This window comes from Clarias gariepinus, chromosome 9 (assembly GCF_024256425.1).
Source record: "Clarias gariepinus isolate MV-2021 ecotype Netherlands chromosome 9, CGAR_prim_01v2, whole genome shotgun sequence".
In the NCBI taxonomy this organism is placed as follows: domain Eukaryota; kingdom Metazoa; phylum Chordata; class Actinopteri; order Siluriformes; family Clariidae; genus Clarias; species Clarias gariepinus.
This window is the reverse complement of record NC_071108.1, coordinates 26,570,381-26,590,169: the sequence shown is the minus strand read 5'-3', so window position 1 is coordinate 26,590,169 and position 19,789 is coordinate 26,570,381. Positions and strand designations below refer to the sequence as shown.

The 19,789-nt window shown below is 40.1% G+C and overlaps 1 protein-coding gene across 1 annotated transcript in view; it reads right to left on the bottom strand.

Annotated features, from left to right (window-relative positions):
* ift122 (intraflagellar transport 122 homolog (Chlamydomonas)) overlaps positions 1 to 19,423 on the bottom strand; it is a 46,123-nt gene extending 26,700 nt beyond the window's left edge. The window contains exons 1-12 of the mRNA XM_053504978.1: positions 19,251 to 19,423; positions 18,322 to 18,388; positions 17,589 to 17,673; positions 17,328 to 17,406; positions 16,292 to 16,368; positions 16,134 to 16,200; positions 14,428 to 14,574; positions 11,505 to 11,580; positions 5,205 to 5,396; positions 4,521 to 4,659; positions 3,257 to 3,459; positions 2,386 to 2,523 (exon numbers count right to left, since the gene is read on the bottom strand). Of these exons, the coding sequence (XP_053360953.1) occupies positions 2,386 to 2,523; positions 3,257 to 3,459; positions 4,521 to 4,659; positions 5,205 to 5,396; positions 11,505 to 11,580; positions 14,428 to 14,574; positions 16,134 to 16,200; positions 16,292 to 16,368; positions 17,328 to 17,406; positions 17,589 to 17,673; positions 18,322 to 18,388; positions 19,251 to 19,309 (1,329 nt within the window). The 5' untranslated portion in view covers positions 19,310 to 19,423. The remainder of the gene's footprint in view (positions 1 to 2,385; positions 2,524 to 3,256; positions 3,460 to 4,520; positions 4,660 to 5,204; positions 5,397 to 11,504; positions 11,581 to 14,427; positions 14,575 to 16,133; positions 16,201 to 16,291; positions 16,369 to 17,327; positions 17,407 to 17,588; positions 17,674 to 18,321; positions 18,389 to 19,250) is intronic.
* Between the last annotated feature and the right edge of the window lie 366 nt (positions 19,424 to 19,789).

Sequence of the window (19,789 nt, the reverse complement as noted above, 5' to 3'; positions counted from 1 at the left end):
GTAAACAAACTACAGGACCAAAACTATACCGACAAATCTACACACATATCTGAGCTTGTTGTTGATCCCATTTTAAAACCAGTGGCATTAATAGGAAGTGTCCCCACAAGTCCATTTTTATGCTACAACAGCTTTCCCTCTTCTGAAAATACAGAGTGTCTCCGTGGGAATTTGTGCCCATTCGGTCAAAAGCGCAATTATGAGGTCGGGCACTGGTTTTGGACGAGAAATCCTGGCAAAGTCAATGTTCCTTTCATTTCGCAGAGGCTGAGGTCATGGCTCTGTACAAGCTCCTCCAGACCAAACGCATGTTAATCTATCCTCGCTTTGTGCCCTGCTACAGCACCAAAGGACCTTCCCCAAACTGTTCCCCCAAGGTTGAAAGCATTGTCTAAATTGTCTAAAATGTTTTTGCATGTTGTAAAAGTAACGCTGTCCTTCACTGGATTGGAGTGGCCTTGCTAAAACAGCATCAGACTGTTATTCGTCCTCCAACTGTTTCGAGTTGTCCAGGCATACATCAAACCCACGTCTTTTAAACCTTCTTAGGTGTACCAGAAAACACTTTTCAAGGATTTCAGAGATGATATGCTTTACAGATCTCCTCCAGATCCTTGGAATGGTGCATAGTACAATTAGTTGTTTACTCCACTTGTGTGCAGTTGCTTGGCCATGGAAAAACATTTGAAGCTACTGAGGCACTGCTCTTCTGCTGATGTTGCTTCCAGAGGCAGTTTGGAAGTCTGCAGAGAGTGATGTAATAAGCAATTTTACGCACTACACACTTCAGCACTTGCTGGCTTCATTCTATGAGACTGTGTGGTCTACCACATCATGCCTGAGCGGTTGTTCCTTATATGCTTCCAATTTAGGTTAATAGTATTTACAGTTGACGTACTGCCAGTGTTTGTCATTGCACATCACATGACTATGTGCTTGATTTTTCTGTATCTCTTAGCAATGGGTGTGACTGACACATCATATTGGGACGGGTTTAATATAGAATTAAATCCACTTGTGGACTGTAATTTTTTTTTTTAAATGCACATTTAAGAGGAACTGTTGATGTGTTCGGTAACCTGATTTTGTAGATCTAACCCACTTGGACTATGTGTAACGTGGTCTGTCACCTTAATTAAGCATGACATCCCTGGTCTACATATTTTTTCAATTGTTTTCATCTTCTTCCTGGCTTTATTCTGGGTAATTCTCCCTGATTCTTTTATAAATCACATAAAAGTACACTAAGTTGTAAAGCTAATATAAAAAGTAAGCATATGTTTAAACAAAGGAATGGACATTAGATCAGTGGGAAACTGTCCATTGGTCAGATGGGATTTTAGGCCAAATTTAGGTTTGAGTTTCTAACGCTACATCTTTGTTAGACATAGGCAGGGTGAACAGACGGTTCCTAAGTGTCTGGTCCCTACTGTGAAGTATGGAGGAGGAGGTGTGATGTTGTGGGGGTGCTTTGCTGGTTACATTGTTGGTGACTTAGTCAAAATTGAAGACACACATAACCACCTCGCCATTTTGCAGCGACATGCCATTCCACCTGGTTTGCACTTAGTGGGACCATCATTTGTTTTCCAGTAGGATAATGACCCCAAACACACCTCTAGGTTATGTAAGAGCTATTTGTGATAGAGTGCTGCGTCAGAGAACAACTCAATGGTCACCCAATGTAAATTTAGTTAAGATGGTTTGGAATGAGTTGGACTGGAGAATAAAAGAAAATCAGCCAATAAGTACCTCTACAAATTCCTTCTAGTTTTTTTTTCCTGTAATCAAGTCATTGGAGTAATCAAGGGTCCTCTGAGTGGCGCAGTGGTAAAGTGCTCGCCCTATCATCCGGAGATCGCGAGTTTGAACTTCGTGCGGCCGGAGGACTAGAGTGTCGAGCTGATTGGCTGAGCTCTCTCAGAGGGGAGGGATGAGAGGTACTTAGTTCTTCCACTTAAATTACGGCTTTAAAGCCAATCAGGGGCGTCTGTGAGCTCACGCAAGCGGAAGAAGCGGATAGCACTGTCCTCCGAGTGTGTTACGCAACGGTCCGTGAGCGAGCAGTTTGAAAAAATGCCATCGGCTGGCGTCACGTGGTTCGAAGGAAACATGTGATGGTCTTCGTCGCTCCCGACTAAGTGGTAGTAGCAGCCTTAATGTGAGAGCCCCCTAGTGACGGGGAGGAATTGGATACGACTAAATTAGGAAGAAAAAAAAAAATTATCAAAGGAAAAAGGTATCTATTGAAGAATTGAAAATATGAGCGTTATTTAGCACATTTTTATTAACTACATAATTCCATATTCGTTCTGTGTCTTTCAGTATTAATACACAATGTTGAAAACAATAATAACGATTAAATAAATGTTTTTGAAAACTCACAGCTCCATTTTTGAGGCCGACCAGAAGCCCCTCCCTTCCTGGTGGACCACCGATCACTTTGATGTAGCGAATCAGAGACTCCATGATCCATTCCTTCTCTTTCACACTGCTAAACGATAGACATTGTAGTCTCTTCTCCTAAACACACACACACACAAAAAACAGCATGTACACAGGTGGTAAGCATCTTTCTTCAGCCGACAGTAGATAAAAAAGTTTCGAAGCACGACAGCGCACAATAAAAACAGACCCCCAGTACAACGCCATAGAAATTACAAGCTGGTCAGGATGAAATGAAACAGCATGTTAGGATTACGAGGGGAAAGCGGAGATGCCAGGTTTTGACGATGAGCAGTTAGAGCCGACGCTCTTTGAGCAGAAGAAAACACCTTTTGTCTTTAGGGAACAAGATTTAAGAGATCAGGCTGCTAAAAAAGGCTTCGGGGGAGAGTCGGCGAGTGAATCATTCCCACTGTCTGTATGACACAAACCACAGACTGAAAGCAAAGCCGCCCAGGCATTTAAAGCAGACGACGGTCAAGACCTTGTCTCGGTATCTTGCATCGTCTGAGTGTATAAAAGCGCGCACACAGACATGCACACACACTCGCTTACTCACACACAGCTGTGAGCAGAGCAATGTGGTGACTACATACTGTAGCTACAGTCGATTAGTTTGTGGGTATGCATACAGCTTCTCCCAGGTACTTGAATAACATTTTATGTTATATATTATATTGTATATATCTAGACATGGCATGTTTTACTATAATCTGCTCTTCATTATTTGCTAAAATCGTCTCCAAAAACTTTCATGTACACATATCATACAACTTTCATTCAACCGCTACTTTCCTGCTGTTCTTTATACCTGACAGAGTATGATGTGCTGCGAGCAGACGACGAGCAGGTTGCACTCAAAGCGCCGGCAGATCTTCTCTTTGACGCGGTAGTGCATGTCAGACGAGTCCTCTGAACTCAGCTCGTAAATCAGAATCTTCTCGGGGAGCTGGATGGCTAGCCGGCTGCGGTAAATGGCGATCTTTTTCACTAGCTCGCGGCACTTTATGCGCACTGAAGGGGTGATGGGAAAAAGGAAGAAACACGTTAGTAAGATCCGAAACGAAACCCGGGATACCTTGCAGGCAAGAGTGAGCTCGTCGTTCAATTTCATAGGAACACCTGGACACCTGCTCATTCCTAGGATTTCATCAGATCATCCAATGATGGAGTGGTTTGAGTTGTCCCTAATCAAATGGTCTAAAGGTTATACAGAATAGTTCAGAAACAGGAACCGTTCTAGGGTTAGGGTTAGGGTTAGGGGCAAGGAAATAAGCATCTCAAAGTACGCACAACAATGTCAAACCTTGAAATGTTTCACTCCTGTCAGCCAAGAACAGGAATCTGAGAGACAGGAAAAAGAGCACATTCTGGGAGAAGGTTGATCTGACGTGACTATTAACCAGACTTTCTGACCTTCTATGCAACGTTCTGACTGGTTGACTAGATAATTGCATGAATCATAACCAGGACCTAGTACAGAAGTGTAGAAGTTGTGATTTTTTCGGAAACCATATCTCCCATGCCTTCATACAGAAATAAGTCAAATCAAATATTAATTACCATCAAACCGCAATCTACGGTACACAAACATCTGTGCAATAGCAGCAGATTAGCCAAAGAAATAAACCCTCAGGGCGATTTTCTCACGTGACGAAAGTCACCATTTGATTACAGTTATAGATATCGCCATGCTTTAGAGAACGCCTAATAAGCCATTCACAGGCTGAGAATCATCAAAGCGGCGATGAGAGCACAGACTAGAGAAATTTGAATTTTAAAGGTCCAAATTAAGACTCTCATAACAAGAAATTCAGCCAACAGAACAGACGTGAGGAGATTATTTCCCCTATGGTCAGTCAAGAGGAGAGAGATAAAGATGAGGCTTGTGATTTAAATGACTGACTCTTCCCTCAGGGGATGAGATAGAGCTGGTGCAGATGATGCTGATAGTCAAAGTGAAAACCCATTTCCCGTTGTAATCTTTAAATTTAGGGGTGACTTTCAAGTTAAGGCTTTAATTCAGATTGAAATGCGTGCAAGACAGGTTTAAGTGCAGTGTAGCACGGGAGCACCTTTCTGCTCAGTGATGAGGTGCTGGACGATGACATCGGTCATGCTGTCTCTGTAGGCGTAGCGGTCTTTATAGAGGCCGTGCACTGTGCTGAATATCAGCTGGAAGAAGGCTATGGTGCCATCCTGACAGCCCACCACCTGGAAATCAGCAAAAAGACTAAATCACACGTACATAGGGTTAACTCGTAATTCTGAACATAAGTAGAAACGCATAACTAATGGTTAAAAATAAACGAAAGCGCAAAAATGCTATAGCCTCCACATCTGTATTTGAGCACAAATCAACATCATATAAACACTAAGTGTGATATTTTCCTGGATTTAGAAGTGGGGCTGATTTTTTTTTTTTTTACATCCTCATTACCATTTTAATACTCACAAGATGCCATTCCATCTCATAAATTAAAATTATTTGCATTTTAGTCAATCACTTTCTCCCTTGCACGCTCTCTCGCTCCCACACACACACACATCACAGTTTCTAAAACAAGCTCTGCCTCACATGCATTTGCATTTTAACTCTGCCTTCCTGGCTACCCTATAACTTCTAAAAGTGTCAGGATTCATTCCAAATCACTACAGCAGCCAAATACACTGATTGGCAACTAACAGCTTGGGAAAAGAAAGAAAGAAAAAACATATTAAAAAAAAAATCACTACAATGTTTGAACAGGAAATGTTACCACATAGTTGGAGTCTGGTTTAACCCTGCAGGTCCACACCCAGGAGTTCTGATCGCCGATGGTCCCGAGTCGAACCCCATCTTTAGTGTAGAGGGACACCTGCTTGTCCGAGCCTCCCATCACGATGTACTCGCCTTTCGAGAAATAGCTCACACAGCAGGGGTCAAAGTTCAACTGCCTGTCCTTCCCGACCTGATAAAAAGGAAAACACAAGCAAGCATGATGTCAAGCCCCAAATCAGAGGAGTTGCATAACGTGAGTGGGCATGCTGTAAAAATATACACTCTATAAAAAGGCTGGGTATGAGGATCAGGATTCTGCTTAAAAATAGTTCTGTTCAGGATCCGTATCTGAACCGTGGCTGCAAAGTGAAAATGGTTTTCCTTAAGGCTGCATTTTTATAATCATGAAGCAAGCACAAAAATAGCACACGCGTTTTTTTTCGGTGTGTAGGTGTGGCACGGATATATTCACGGAAACGGTGCGGGAGGCAAAACCTAAAAAAGCAGCTTTGTTGCAAAATTTGAGTTTATAGTGACATTTAATCACACCCGCTCTCCCGACTCACTTTAAAGAAAAACAACTGCGGGCCACGGTTAAGGAGACCATCCTGACTTTTGGGGAGGAATTCTGACTTTGAGGGGGTTTTCGATCATTTTACCAAGTCAGAGGTCAGAAATATAATCAACGAGATATAGTAGCTCACAGCATATTCTCAGAAAAACTTTTATACTTAGATTTTTTTTTACCCTCTCTGGTCTGATTAGCTAACAAGACACTGTAGGTTGCTTTAATAAGAAGAGATTGTTGACAAAAACAGTTTGTTTAAAAATGAACATGTGCGTGTGCTTATTCTCCGCCTGAGATCTGTTCAGAGTCACGAGTCAAAAGTGGTAACCTGAAACACCACTATGAAAGAAAACATAACCACTTCCAGTTATGCTTACAAACGCAAACTAACCACTAATAATTAGGCATTAAATGCAACTGTTATCTCTATTTACTCATTTTACTAGCTTATCCAGACTTTAGGCAGCAAAAAGTTTCTAGACTGGTTTCCTCCGGGTACTCCGGTTTCCTCCCACAGTCCAAAGACATGCAGATTAGGCTAATTGGCGTTCCCGAAGTTCCCATAGTAGGTGTGTACTTGTGTTCCCGTGTGTCCCCTGCAATAGACTGGCAACCTGTTCAGGGTGTCTGCCCAAAGTCTCCTGGCTATATATATATATAAATGAATCATGATTCATTCTTAATGCCACTATATCTGCAATGCTAATAGTAAATAAGTTTCACACATTTATCAATGCTATTCAAATCACGATTTAATAAAATGTCATCCTTACTCAATCATTTATTCTCTATACTGCTTATCCGTTTCAGTGTCACAGGAGACCTGAAGCCTATCCCAGGGGACTCGGGGCACGAGGTACAGTCCGTTGCAGATTGCATAACGAGATTGCATAAGTATTTGCTTTATCCTGTATACAGGGTCACGGGAGGCATGGAGCCTATTCCAGGAGACTTAGGGACAAGGTGGGGGTACACCCTGGACAGTTCGCCAATCCATCACAGGACACACACACACACAAACGCGCTTATTCACACACTACGGGCAACTTGGGAAGACAATTAGGAACGCCAACCTGCAAGTCTTTGAATTGTGAGAGGAAACTGGAGTACCTGGAGGAAACCCACCAAGCACGAGGAGAACATGCAAACTCTATGCACACAGACCTGAGGTGGTACCCTGAAGGTGCAAGGCCACATGGTAACCACTATACCACCATGCTGCCTACAATGTTACAAGTAACAACATCCTTTAAAAGTGTAAACAAATTAAAAGAGAGCATGCAATTAAGCCTTATTTTTTTAAAAGTCTTAACAGGTATCGAATTCTTAGCAGTGTGGTCTAAGACAATGTAGAATGGTAAAAACCCCAGACATGATTCATAAGGAATCTCCTTCAAAGGTGACACTGCCTGGCCATTTGGATTTAAATCAGCAACTATCTTAAGAGTTTTTAATAATTCATTACTGCAGTAATTAATATGTTCCAGCAGGCAACAATTATTTAAACCCTAACAGATGCAGTGAGTAGCTTCCAATTTTTATACACATACATACAAGAAGAGACATCCTACTGTTGTGGAAAGAAGGGTCGCATATTGACCATCAGCAAAGAAAACAACTAAGGAGATTTGAGAAATAGCTTGGTGAAATTAAGAACTGTCCAACACATTATTAAAACCTGGAGGGATAGTGCTGAACCATCAACTCTGCACAAGAAATGTAGCTTGGTGAAGTTGCATCATAAAAAGAAATCGACAGTAGCAACCACAGCTAGCATTATTAGAGAGAGAGAGTAAGAGCATTTTTTGTATACACACACACACCTGTACATAATGTGATAGGAATGCACATGATTGGGACTAAACAGCTGTTGGCAAAAACAAAAACAACTTGTTAGTGAGACTAATTAGAAAAATACTTTCATTTGTTAGCAAACACAAAGATGGAATGGAAAAAGGTCATGTGGTCTGACGAGTTTAGATTGACCCTATTCCAGAGGTATCAGTCAGGGGTAGATGGAAAGTGCATAAAGTGATGCACCAATCATGCCTGCACTATTCTGGAGGCAATGTTATGAACCGGGGTTATAAATAAAATGAAGTTATCTGAGAAGGCTTGACTTGGTTCAACTCTCTCTGAAAAAATCCCAGCAAGCTACTGAAAACCAAACTACAGTGTCGTGAAAGTATTTTCACAATCATGAATGAACTGTGATTTTTGGAAAGCTGAGTTAAATTTCACTTGCCACACCCAGGTCTGATTACTGCCAGACCTGTTGAATCATAACATCTCTTAAATAGAACCTGTCTGACAAAGTCAAGCAGAGTGAAAGACCTTAAAAAATTCCAGAAATTAGTAATTTCATGTTAATTACTTGAAAATTCAAGTAATTGACGTTGATCAGTTTAAAAAGGGTTACAAAGACATTTCTAAGGCTTTTGGAATCCAGATGGAGAAAACTTGGAACAGTGGTGCATCTTTTTTAATTATTATTATTAATACTCAATACTTAATATAATACTGTACAAGAGCACAAAGATGACTAATCCAGGAGCTCATAAAAGAACCCAGAAAAACTTGGATAGATTTCCGTGGCAAAATCCACAGCTGACCAAAAAAAACATAAAGGCTCGTCTTTCATTTGCTTAAAAAACCTATTGATTACCCCCAAGACCTTTGGCCAAATATTCTGTGGACTGATGAAACGAAAGTTTAGCTTTTTGGAAGATGTTCATCCTATTACATGTGGTGTAAAAACTGATACAATGTTTCATAAAACATGGTGGTGGTAGTATGATACAGCTTAAGGTAGGTTTGGACAGAAATTTCCCTTAATAAATTAAATTATCATTTAAAAACTGCATTTTAAAAACAGGCTAGGCCTGTTTATAAACCATGGATAGTGGAGGTGTTCACTACAGCATAGCTCACTTGGTTAGATAACATTCCTTTAGATACGTAGAACACTGTCTGATTAGATTTATCATCACAGAAGTATATTTACTCCGACAGTCTGACGGTGTGTTTTGAACTCCACCATTGACTGTTCTTTTTCTTCGAGATAAGTGATTTGTATTAAGTTGGTAGTCTTTTCAAAGCCTGTATTGTAAAGACAGTACATTGCAAAATGTTATTTTTGCTTTGGATGTGCACCAGTAGCTTCAAAAATACCTTTGTTCTGGCAGGTTTTGTCTAGTACACCCCAGCACTCCACCCACATCAGTGTGGGCTTACACCAACTTAAATCATCAATGCTATAGCAGTTACACCATTAACTTTAACTCAGTAAGTGGTAACGATGATTGCTAAACATTTTAATGAAAAAGGACAGCTACAGTATAGATATTATAGTGGGCATGTTACTTTTTCCATTGTTCATTGAAAGTAATAGTATAGGGTCACATGAAGAAAGAAAATCAGGACACCTAAAAAAAAAAAACACACACAAATCAACATGTACTTTTACGAAACCAGGCCATGTTACATGTAGTACAATGGGATGGGAAAAAAATGAACTACAAAGCTACCTTTCGTGACCTCAAAGGACATAATAAATCATGAACGTGTCGCTGCAACATGAAAATACACAGCGGAGCGACTGTAAAGTGCCGAGTCAGCTCCCTGAGCATTTTCAAATAAACATTCTTTAGTCGGACAGCTCAATGAATTCTTACTAACCGGAGGTGCGTACAGCTGTTTAAGAGGGAGAGAGAAATCCACTGGAGGCGGAGGCTGCTCACACTGACTCAGTGATAAAAAAATAAATAAAAAGTGAGAGAGAAAGACAGAAATATAAAGAGAGAGAGAGAGACCGAAAGAGAGAGCTCGCGTTTCATATTTTAGTACGGTTCAGCGTCTGCGTCGTGTCTTCCCACTCGGTCTCTTCAGATCAAAGCTTCATCAGGCCATTTAGCTGTCTGGGCAAGACTGACCCCCATCATTTTTCTAAATGGCCCCTATTGTGTTGGTCATGGAGGTCTGTTGGTGCAAAGTCCTGTCACAATTCTAAAGGCTCCACAACATGTACATGCACACGCACACACATACACTTTTACATTTCACAGAGCATCTGTTTCCCTTCACAGCCAACCCCAGGCCGGGCGGCTGGCTTCCATTCCTTCTCTCTGAAATACCTCCTTGGACCACGGCACGGATTTTTTTTTTTTTTTTTTTTGCCACTATTAATAGCATTCTAACACAAACAACATGTGTGGAAAGAGAACGAGAAGGAGAGCCTCGGTCTGGGCTGATGTTTCATAGCAATGTAACAAGCAGCCAGCAAGGATCTGCCCTTAATTACTACACTTCCCATGAATACCCTGGAGGGAAAAAAAAGACTTACAGGTTATGATTAGAAAGCTGTAAAAGAGTGGAGGAGGGAGGGAGAAAAGGTGTGTGTGTGTGTGCGCGTGTATGTGTGTGTTGGTGCGAAGGGGGGGCGGGTCTGTAGAACCTCACAACACAAGCACCGAAGGGAGTTAGAGTTCTAGTACTGGGATATCATTCCAAATAGCATTTGAAATCTCTCTTCTCACCCTCTCCGACTCGAAACAGCTCGCGTTCTGTTCTCCCCCTACTGCTATAGAAGCTGGAAGACGCTGACAGTACCCAGAACAGCAGTCGCTCTTGCCTGAGGGTTCGAACCCATAATAAATCAAGACTTTAATCAGCGCAGAGCATCATGTTCCATGTTTATTTCATTCACTTCCTCTCTTTCCTTACTCCTCGTCCTTGCTGCGTAGGTACAACTTCACTGATGTGAATCGGAATCATTATCTGAGTGAATAATAACAGTTTTGTTTATACAGCACCTTTATCACACTCAAGGTCATATTACAATGGAACAGAGGTGGGGGGGGGGAGTCAAAGAGGCAGAGACTGTACAATCAGTACTATAGATCATTTTGAAATTTTTATATAAAAAAAACATGTACATACTGCATCAAAAGGGAACTGAAACCATGGTAATATACATGACATGTAAAAAGGCAGGGGTGGAAAAATGTGTGGCTTGGATAGTTTTTCAAGTAGTTTCAACCATCAAAAAAGAACATTCACTCCTTTTTGTATTACACCTCCAGATCTTAACGCCCTGGTCCTGAAGAGCCACCTGCCTGTTACATTTTAGTCATTTTCAGCTCCCAGGACACCTTATTTGACTCATCAGCTAATTAACAGAATTGAATTGGACAAGACAGAGCAGGCAAAAAAGTTCAAATGTGTAGGACTGGGGGCCCTCCAGGACCAGGGTTAAGAACCACTCTCTTCAAGATACAGGTTTTAACTTAATGCAATTCAAGGTGAAGCAAAAAACCTCTATACTATCGCACAGTGCATGCCACTTATACTACAGTTTCACAACCTGCCACACTACACACATCAGCCAGACCTTTATATATATATCTTGACGCTAACATGCTGTTTAGTGACCAGATTTCATAGCGAACATTGATGACAGAATTGTTTAGAATCAGGAACATGTTGGGTGAAAATGAAAAAAGTTCATCATTAGCATAAAACTCTGATCTAAGGTAACTAACCGGCCATACTTGTTCTCGGTTAGGTTTACAAGGAACCAATACATGGGACTGGACAGTGGACTGGAGCTCCACTAGCCTTGTGGGATTGCTAATGAAGTCATCATTTATCCACATACAATAAATACGACGCTGCTTAAAAACAAAAAGGTAAAAAATAAATGATAAAAAGAGGTATATGAAAAGCTGTTACCTGTTTCCCACTGAGTTGGTAAAAGGACAGTTTTTGACCCCAATCAGCCACTGCCAGGATATCGTGGTGCTCATCCCTGAACACACCAAAAGAGGTGTGAAACAAGCTCTGGATCAGTTTTTCCACAAAAGTTCATTTTATTAACATAATCAACCATTCAAATATTTTAAAAAGTGTACAGTAATATTTATAATATTTACTACAGCTACAGAAGGTTGACTAATAAACCGCATGGCTTTCAGTACTAGCTCAGTTTACACGAACAGACTGAAATCATTCTAATTAGAGATTCTGTTTCGATTCTGTTTGATAAGGTGTATTTAAATGTAAGGGAAGGAGAATCAGACGAGGATGGTTTTCACATGTGCGAAGTGGTTCTGCCTGCTCTAACTTATTTAATCTGACAGGATTTTGTTAAATTCCCCTTCATCTGCATCACGATTGGTTGTAAGAAGTCAGTCTCATCTCGGATTGGTTAGATTAGTGTTCCTTCCTCAACTAGAAACCCACTGGACAAAAGTGAACACAGGTGGAAGAGAGTTGTTCTCACAAAGTTCTCCTTCCAGAAAAACAATCGGATTGAGTGTTTACATGGCTATTAATGACCTACTGAATGAACTATCAAAGGTTTACACCATCCATCTCATTTCAATTTCAAGGGTTGGCTCAGGCTGCAGGGGCTGATGTTCCCATTATTACCTACTAAAGGCTGCACACACAGTGCCAGCCCCAAGCCCAGAAAAACTGGGGATGGCTTCATCAGGAAGGAAACCAAACATGTGGGCCTGGTGATCCACTGTGGTGACCTTTAATAAAACAGTTACAAGGGGAATGGCAACTAGTGCTGTAGGACTATTCATTCATTAATTTAAACAAGCATTTCTGCCTTAAAATCATCATTAGGTCTGATTTTACATTATTCTTGAGCTTAGCTGTTTTTGAGTTATTAAGGTCAAACCAGGTCACTTCAAGTGACCGTTCCACATTTCCACCACTAGAACCAAATGAAAGGATCACAAACACCCTGGCTATGATTAACTGACCCCACTTAGAGAACCACCGCTCTACATGGTCTTCACAAGAGATATGAAAAAGTACTAAAAGAACCAAAAATATTTATAAAAAAATCTTGTTCATCAGCAGTTGTATAAGCGTTTTACTTCATATAATACTGTGTATAACTGTGTATGTGACGAATAACTTTTTAAATTTAATATTTAAATTGAAACTAAATTATGTAGATTTATTTAACAAAGCGTCTGAAGATACAATTTACAAACTGGTTGTTTATGTAACAACCTCAGCAGCAACCTCATTTCTCCTCTCGTCTGTTCCAACCACTCATTCAGCATCACCAGGATACTAATCACCGGCCTGATCATCTCTCATCATCTGCACCTGTTTCTCGCCGTTTCATGCCAAGTTAGATGTTGTTTATGATTGAATGATTCATAGCTCACTGTCTGGTTTGTTATTTAATACTAAGAAGGAAATGGGAATTAGTGTTGCGTAGGTAGTTCCTACTGCATGATTCAGACCAGACTAACTCCTCTGCTTATTTTACACTACCAGTCAAAAGTTTGGACACATCTAATTTTATCATCTTTCTTAATCTTTATTTCTTTCTATGCAGTGGGCATCCAAAATATGCAATAATCTCCGTTAAACAGTTGATACCGAGATGTGTTGCTCCTTATGCTCTGTAAATCCTTCATAACGGCTCTGATCTGAGGTGCTGTTTATTAACTGGTGATTTCTGAGGCTGGTGACTCTAAATGATCTTCTCCTCTGCAGCAGAGGTAAGGTTTGGTCGTGCTTTCCTGAGAAGGTCTTCACGAGAGACAGTTTCATCAGGGTGCTCGATGGGTTTTTTAAGTGCACTTGACAATACTGTTCTTGCAGGAACTATTCAGAAGTCGCTGACCTTGGTGGCTTAAAATAACAACTGACTGTTATTATTGTTGTTACTTAATTACCAAATGCCATGTGTGTTATTTTATGTGTTGTTTTATTAGTTTCGAAAGAATCCAGTATTGTTCTAGAATATAGGAAATAAATCTAACTTGCGTCCAAACTGTTTGAGTGGTACTGTATGTCTGCTAAACAGCTGTCTCATTACAGTGCAAGAGCGCCCCCTAGGTTATAAAACGACTCACTACGATGCAAAAATTACTTTGACATGAAAAATGACTGTCTTCTAATTGAAGAACTCAAAGACCCCTGGAGAGTCTGATACTCATAAGAAGAATGGCTTTTGTGTTTCGGTTTCATTCTTTTCTACATTAGCATCATACAGTGAGGTCTGAAAGTCTGCTATTAAAAAAAAAAAAAAAAAAGTTTTGTCAAATATCATATGATGAACACGTTCTCAAACATCGAATATTCAGTATCAATTAATTACTTATTGTTTAAAAGTGATTTATTCAAAACTGGAAGGCTTTTATAACACTTAAATATAGCTAACTTGTCTGCGATTAACTTAAATAGAAGCTAATTAATTTTATTCCTGAGTTTGTCAGAGCTTATTATATATTATATTCATGAATACTGGTGTAATAATTCTTATGAAATATTACTTGACAAAATCAAACGAGTTCTGCATAATGAATGTTTAAATCTCTTAGAAATACATAAAATACCATGTTAATGCATCCATTGAAAAACTATCACATTAAGACTAATGGAGAAATTCCAGTCAATTCATCAAATCTTTGAATGCATCATCAAACTCCTACATCAGTGGTGATGTCGAAACTTACTAGTGTAAAAAGGGAAAAAATGTTTCTTAGGTTCCAAAAAACATTCTTACATGGAGCTCTTCCTAATATTCTAACACTCTGTTAACCTTTAAACCAGAGAGCCATTACCAGGACAAAATGTAATTTATAAAAGGGTAGTCCTTCTCTGTCAGCTACTGTCTTACTTGGAAGGGTTCCACGTGATGGACCAGACAGGTGATGACGTGCCACCCGGCCGCTCGATCTTCACTTTCTCCTCTCCGTTCTTGTTCCTGATGCTCACCACACCACTCATCATCCCCAGGGCCAGATACTGGCCATCGTTTGTCCAACTGAGGCCAGAGAAAGACAGGTGAGCTCAAAGAAATCTGATTTGCATTAGACTATAACCATAACTATAATATGAGGGACGTTCAAGTCAAACCCGGACTTTTGATTGTGCAGAATAACGGACAGCGTCATCCGAGTAAATTCTAACTTTATTTCTCTATACAGTATAATCCCCTGCAACACTTATGCCAGTGCTTTGATACCATCAAGGTATAAAGTTTTCACAGTATACCAGAGGCATTATCAGACTGCCTGCTTCACGTCTAGAATGCTGGCCTCCCAGGAAATTAGTGATGGGTCGTTTATGAACGATTAGTTTTTTTTGAACGAGTCTTTAACGTGACTCAGAAGAACGAGTAGTCTCCGAGAGTGATTCGTTCATTTTCTACCGGGCGCGCATGTGCAAAGCATTAAAACCTCCGTAGGTTATGTACAGGAAACAGAAATGAGTAGTTACCTTTTGTTCCGAATCGTTCGTTCGTTCGTTCTTTTGTCACGTGAATCCCACTGACACTATGAAGTGCAGTACACAGCAAACAGTATTGAGCGATTCTTCTCAATGGGTCTTCTAGTCCTAGTCGTTCATGACTCCCAAAGATGCAGTGCAATAGATTCAAAAGAACAAACGGCTCAGACCAGAAGATATGAGAGGTGAGCTGCTCATTCTGTTTATTAAAATATGTCCTAAGCTGCACTGTAAGATTTTCATTACTGGAACTGTAGCCAAAATTTGTGTTGGGGGTCAGTTTATTAAAAATGTAACATTTAAATTTATTTCTGAACAAAAGAACGAAACGAACTAAATGATTTTAAAAAAAGATTTTTATTCGTTTATTTTGATGAATGAGATTCAAACAAACCGAGTCACTAACATGATTTAAACTTCCCATCACTACAGGAAATCCTTTAACGGCACATATATGTATGTGGAAATGGCGTGAAGTGAGGTCAGGACTGTACAGGGGATTTGACAACAACTCCTTAATGTTTTTTTTTTTTTTTTAATAAGTGCAAGTGGTATGGCTTTTTTCCATTAAAGCAAAAGGAAATTAAAGGAGTTCCTGGGAGGCCAGTGTTTCAGAGCTGAGGCAGTCCAAAAACTTTCTACCTTGATATCCAATCACTATTAAAACGCTGGGATACAAGCATTAGTGTAGCAGGGAATTATATAGTTATTCAATTTAATTTAATTTTATTTGTATAGCTGCACTGAGCACAATTTGTTTTCTTATGATGTTTTTTGCATGGTACGTTTAGTGCTATACCAAGAGCCAGGAATTTAAGTTATTAGAAAATATACTAAATCTAGTACACATTATATATAAAAATAAATAAATGCTAAAAGGACTTGACTAAACCTAAAAAATCCTGTATATGAACATTGACTTACAATAGGTATGTTACTTGCATTTAATTTTTAGGGGCATCTTTAATTGAGGATCCACCATTTCTGTTTTCAGCCAATATTTTCACATTGGTAGGAAATTCTTTTGGTTTGTCCATGTGGTTTTTAGCTTGGCCTGTGTACAACGGTTTCCATCATGCAGGTGCTTGTACTTACCCACAACAAGTGATCTTGCTGCTGACTTTGTGCTTGGACACCGATTTCTGTTCCGGAGACCAAAGACCTGCATCACAAAACACACCCATATGAACAGCCATGATGACTGCCATGAATGTCTCACTCACACACACATGCACACACAAAGAAGCACTCACCAAAATCTCCCGAGGAGCAGGATGCCAGCTGGTGTGTGACAGGATTGTATGCAACACACTGGATAGAGTCATTGTGGCTGTGAGATGGAAAAAAATAAATATATAAATTCTCAGCTGTTTGCCAGCCAATGAGACGACTCTCTCTCCATCATGTCAGTTTACTTTTCCCTCTGTCTCCTTATTGGCTGATGGCTCCTGTATGGCGTGATATATTTTGAGCCTAATGCTAGATCAAGGTGTACAGAGTGATCTAGTACTGTAAATAGGACCTACCAAATAGATGCTTTATTACTGAATATGTATTAGTATTCAGCTGCTTTCACACTAGATTGAGTTGTACCGTGCCTGGGTACAATTTCTCCCCCCTCCTGTGCTAAAATGCTTCTGTGCACGAGTACATTTGCATATTCACACTCTCTGATACAGCAGGTGGCAGTATGCACCTGGCTGGTTTCCAAGGCAACAATAAACATGAGAGAGGGAAAAAAATAATCAGAAAAACCTTTCCCTTTGGTTTTTTTTTCCTTTCTCAGGGTTGCCATGTTGGCCAGGCACAGGTTGATGCTGGTAATGAAGATGGCTCTCTGCAGTCTTCTACAGTATATAGGCCCAGGGTTAAGGGCCTTTCCCAAAGGCCTAACAATGGCAACCCGGCAGTAGTGGGGCACGAACCCATGACCCTCCAATTAGCAATCCAGAGCCTCAACCACCTGGCCACCGCTTCCCCTTCAATATTCATGCTACACCTAATTTTATTGATATTTTAGAAAAATTGTTCGGGTACACCATGTAGTTCAGAAAATAAGACTGGCATGTGCTGCGTGCACACAGAAATAGTGGGGTGACACATTGATGGTGCTGCTTCCTAAACAGCCATCAGCTTCTATGCTCAGATATGGTTGGCTTTCACAACTTTGGGTTTAAATGTAAAGGGTGAAGGCCACAGCCCACACTGTAAAAGCACCCTTAGAATTATATAGGCTTCTGGTGACATTCTCACATATTATAAAAAGTCGAGTAGGTGGTATCAGCTCACGTGTATTTGAGAATTCCCTCCAATTTAGAGGTCCATATGATGATGCTTTTGTCTGCAGATCCCGATGCAAAACGTTTTCCTGTGCAGAGGTTGAAAAGAAATATACACTGAGACCAGGACAAAAGAAATAGTTGACATTTTATATTACTATTCACTGGAAGTTTAAATGTTATAACATTATACGAGTTAAAAAAAAATAATAAATCATAAAAAGAGTAAACCATAAAAATCGTAAACAAAGTCCACCAATAAAACACGCACCATCTTTAGCATAGGCCACACAGTACACTGTGTCTTTATGTCCTTTCAGTGGCTGTATAAGAGTGCCATCAGCTGTGTCATAAACCTGGTAAGAAATTTTTTAAACAAAATGTCAACACAAAAAATTCATTCATTCATTCATCTTTTGTACCACAGTACAGGGTTGCATGGACATTAAGCCTATCCCAGGAGACTTAGGGCACACGGCAGGGTAAACCCTGGATAGGGTGGCAAACCATCGCAGGGCACAGACGCACACACTACCTACAAGTTGGGGACACAGATTAACCTAATTTGTTTAACCTAGTCCCACTTTGGATTGTGCGAGGAAACCCACCAAGCACAAAGAGAACATGCAAACTCCATGTGACCCGAGACAATAATCGAACCCTGGCCTGTGGAGGCGTGAGGCCACAGTGCTAACCACTATGCCTACATGATAAATTGTCACTGTTCATTAATGCCTGTACATTCAATAATTTGCCAAGTTGGTTCTTTTACTTACAAACCAGCACTTTTTAACAAAACTTCTGACTCTTAGTTGTGTGCTTTAACTGTTTAAAAAAATTATAAAAGAAATAAAGAAATAAATATTACCAAAAAAATTAATATACACCTATTAATAGGAACTGTGACGTTACATATGGAACCTTGCAATAATTTACCAAATGAAAAAAAATTATCTGCTACTGTATCCAAATAACTCTTTTTCCAAAATGAAAACATCACCTACCAGAACTCTGTTTCCAGCCGCTACTATAAGCTGAGTGCCGTCGGGTTTGAAAGCCAAATCGTAAATGCTGTGAAGGCAAAAACATATCAGTTATAACCAATTGGTGTTGTACACACATAACACATCCCTCAGATGATGCTAGTTATAAGGAGTGTGAATCACTAGATACAATATTATCATGATAACTTGGTGCTGATTCTATTTGTATTGCAATTCGTGATATCTCGATTGGATATTAAAGTCTGTATTTTGTTCGGCTTTTGCTGGAAATTTAAAAACATGAACGATGAATTAAAAGTTTCGACCAAATCTCTAAAGCTTTTTTGAAAGCTTAAGAGGTGCAAAAAATGGTACAGTACATTCTCTGAGATCAACTTCTCCCAACCGTCTGAGAACAGTTTGGTGATGAAAGATCCAGCATGATAAGGTAAAAAAAAAAAAAAAAAGTGAGAACTTAGTAGTTTGGGGAACAAAACATTTTTATTTTTAGGTCCATGGCCAGGAAACTCCACAGACTTGAATCCCAGGAAGAACTTGTGGTTGGTCCTAAGAGGCGGGTGGACACACTCCTAACATTGATTATGCAAGAATGAAATGGCATCAGTCAGGATGTGGCACTGAAGAAGCAGACTTTGGAAGAGGATATGATTTCAACTTCAACTGAAAAACAACAACAACAACAACAACAACAACAAATGCTATTCCTGTTAAGTCCAGGATTATACTTCCAACCTGTAATATTAAACGGCACACGCGTAAACATCACGCAGTGATGAGTAATATCACTACTTTTCAGCACAATCATCACACAGGAGATGTTATCTAAACGGTGTTAGCCAGGACTAGTTTACATAGTAACGGCCGTTGCTAAGCACATCGCGGAGCCTGACCCAGAGCACAGCACCAGGCGGTCACAGTGAAAAGCCCACCATTGTTCCACTTTGTCTCGGTCGTGCACTTTGTCTATCCATGTAGGAACCGCTCGCATTGTAGCTCGGAACTTCACAGTGTTTATGTGTTGACTTCAACAGGTCTCCAGCGCGATAAAGATGCAGAGCTGATGCTTGGATACCGAAGGGGGAAAAAAAATATCCAACATGGCAGCCGGTATCAAAATAAGAGTCGTTAGAAAGTAGCCCGTGCGCTGTGATTCACTTTCTACTGAATCGATTCCCTGACCGCGCGTTCATTTCAATAGGGCGATTTGATTCATTTGATTCATTTGATTCATGACTCGGGTTATGGCGTAGAATTTAAACGCGCGTGGTCTCTCTCTCTCTCTCTCTCTCTCTCTCGCAACAAAAAAACCTCTTAATAAGACTATTTAGAATTTTAATGTATGTTATTTATTTAATTATATATAAAATTATAAAATTATTCAATTACTCACCCATATCACTTTATTCTGTTTAAAGTGTCAAGGGGGGCCAGGAGCCAATCCCAGGAGACTTAGGGCACACACACTACG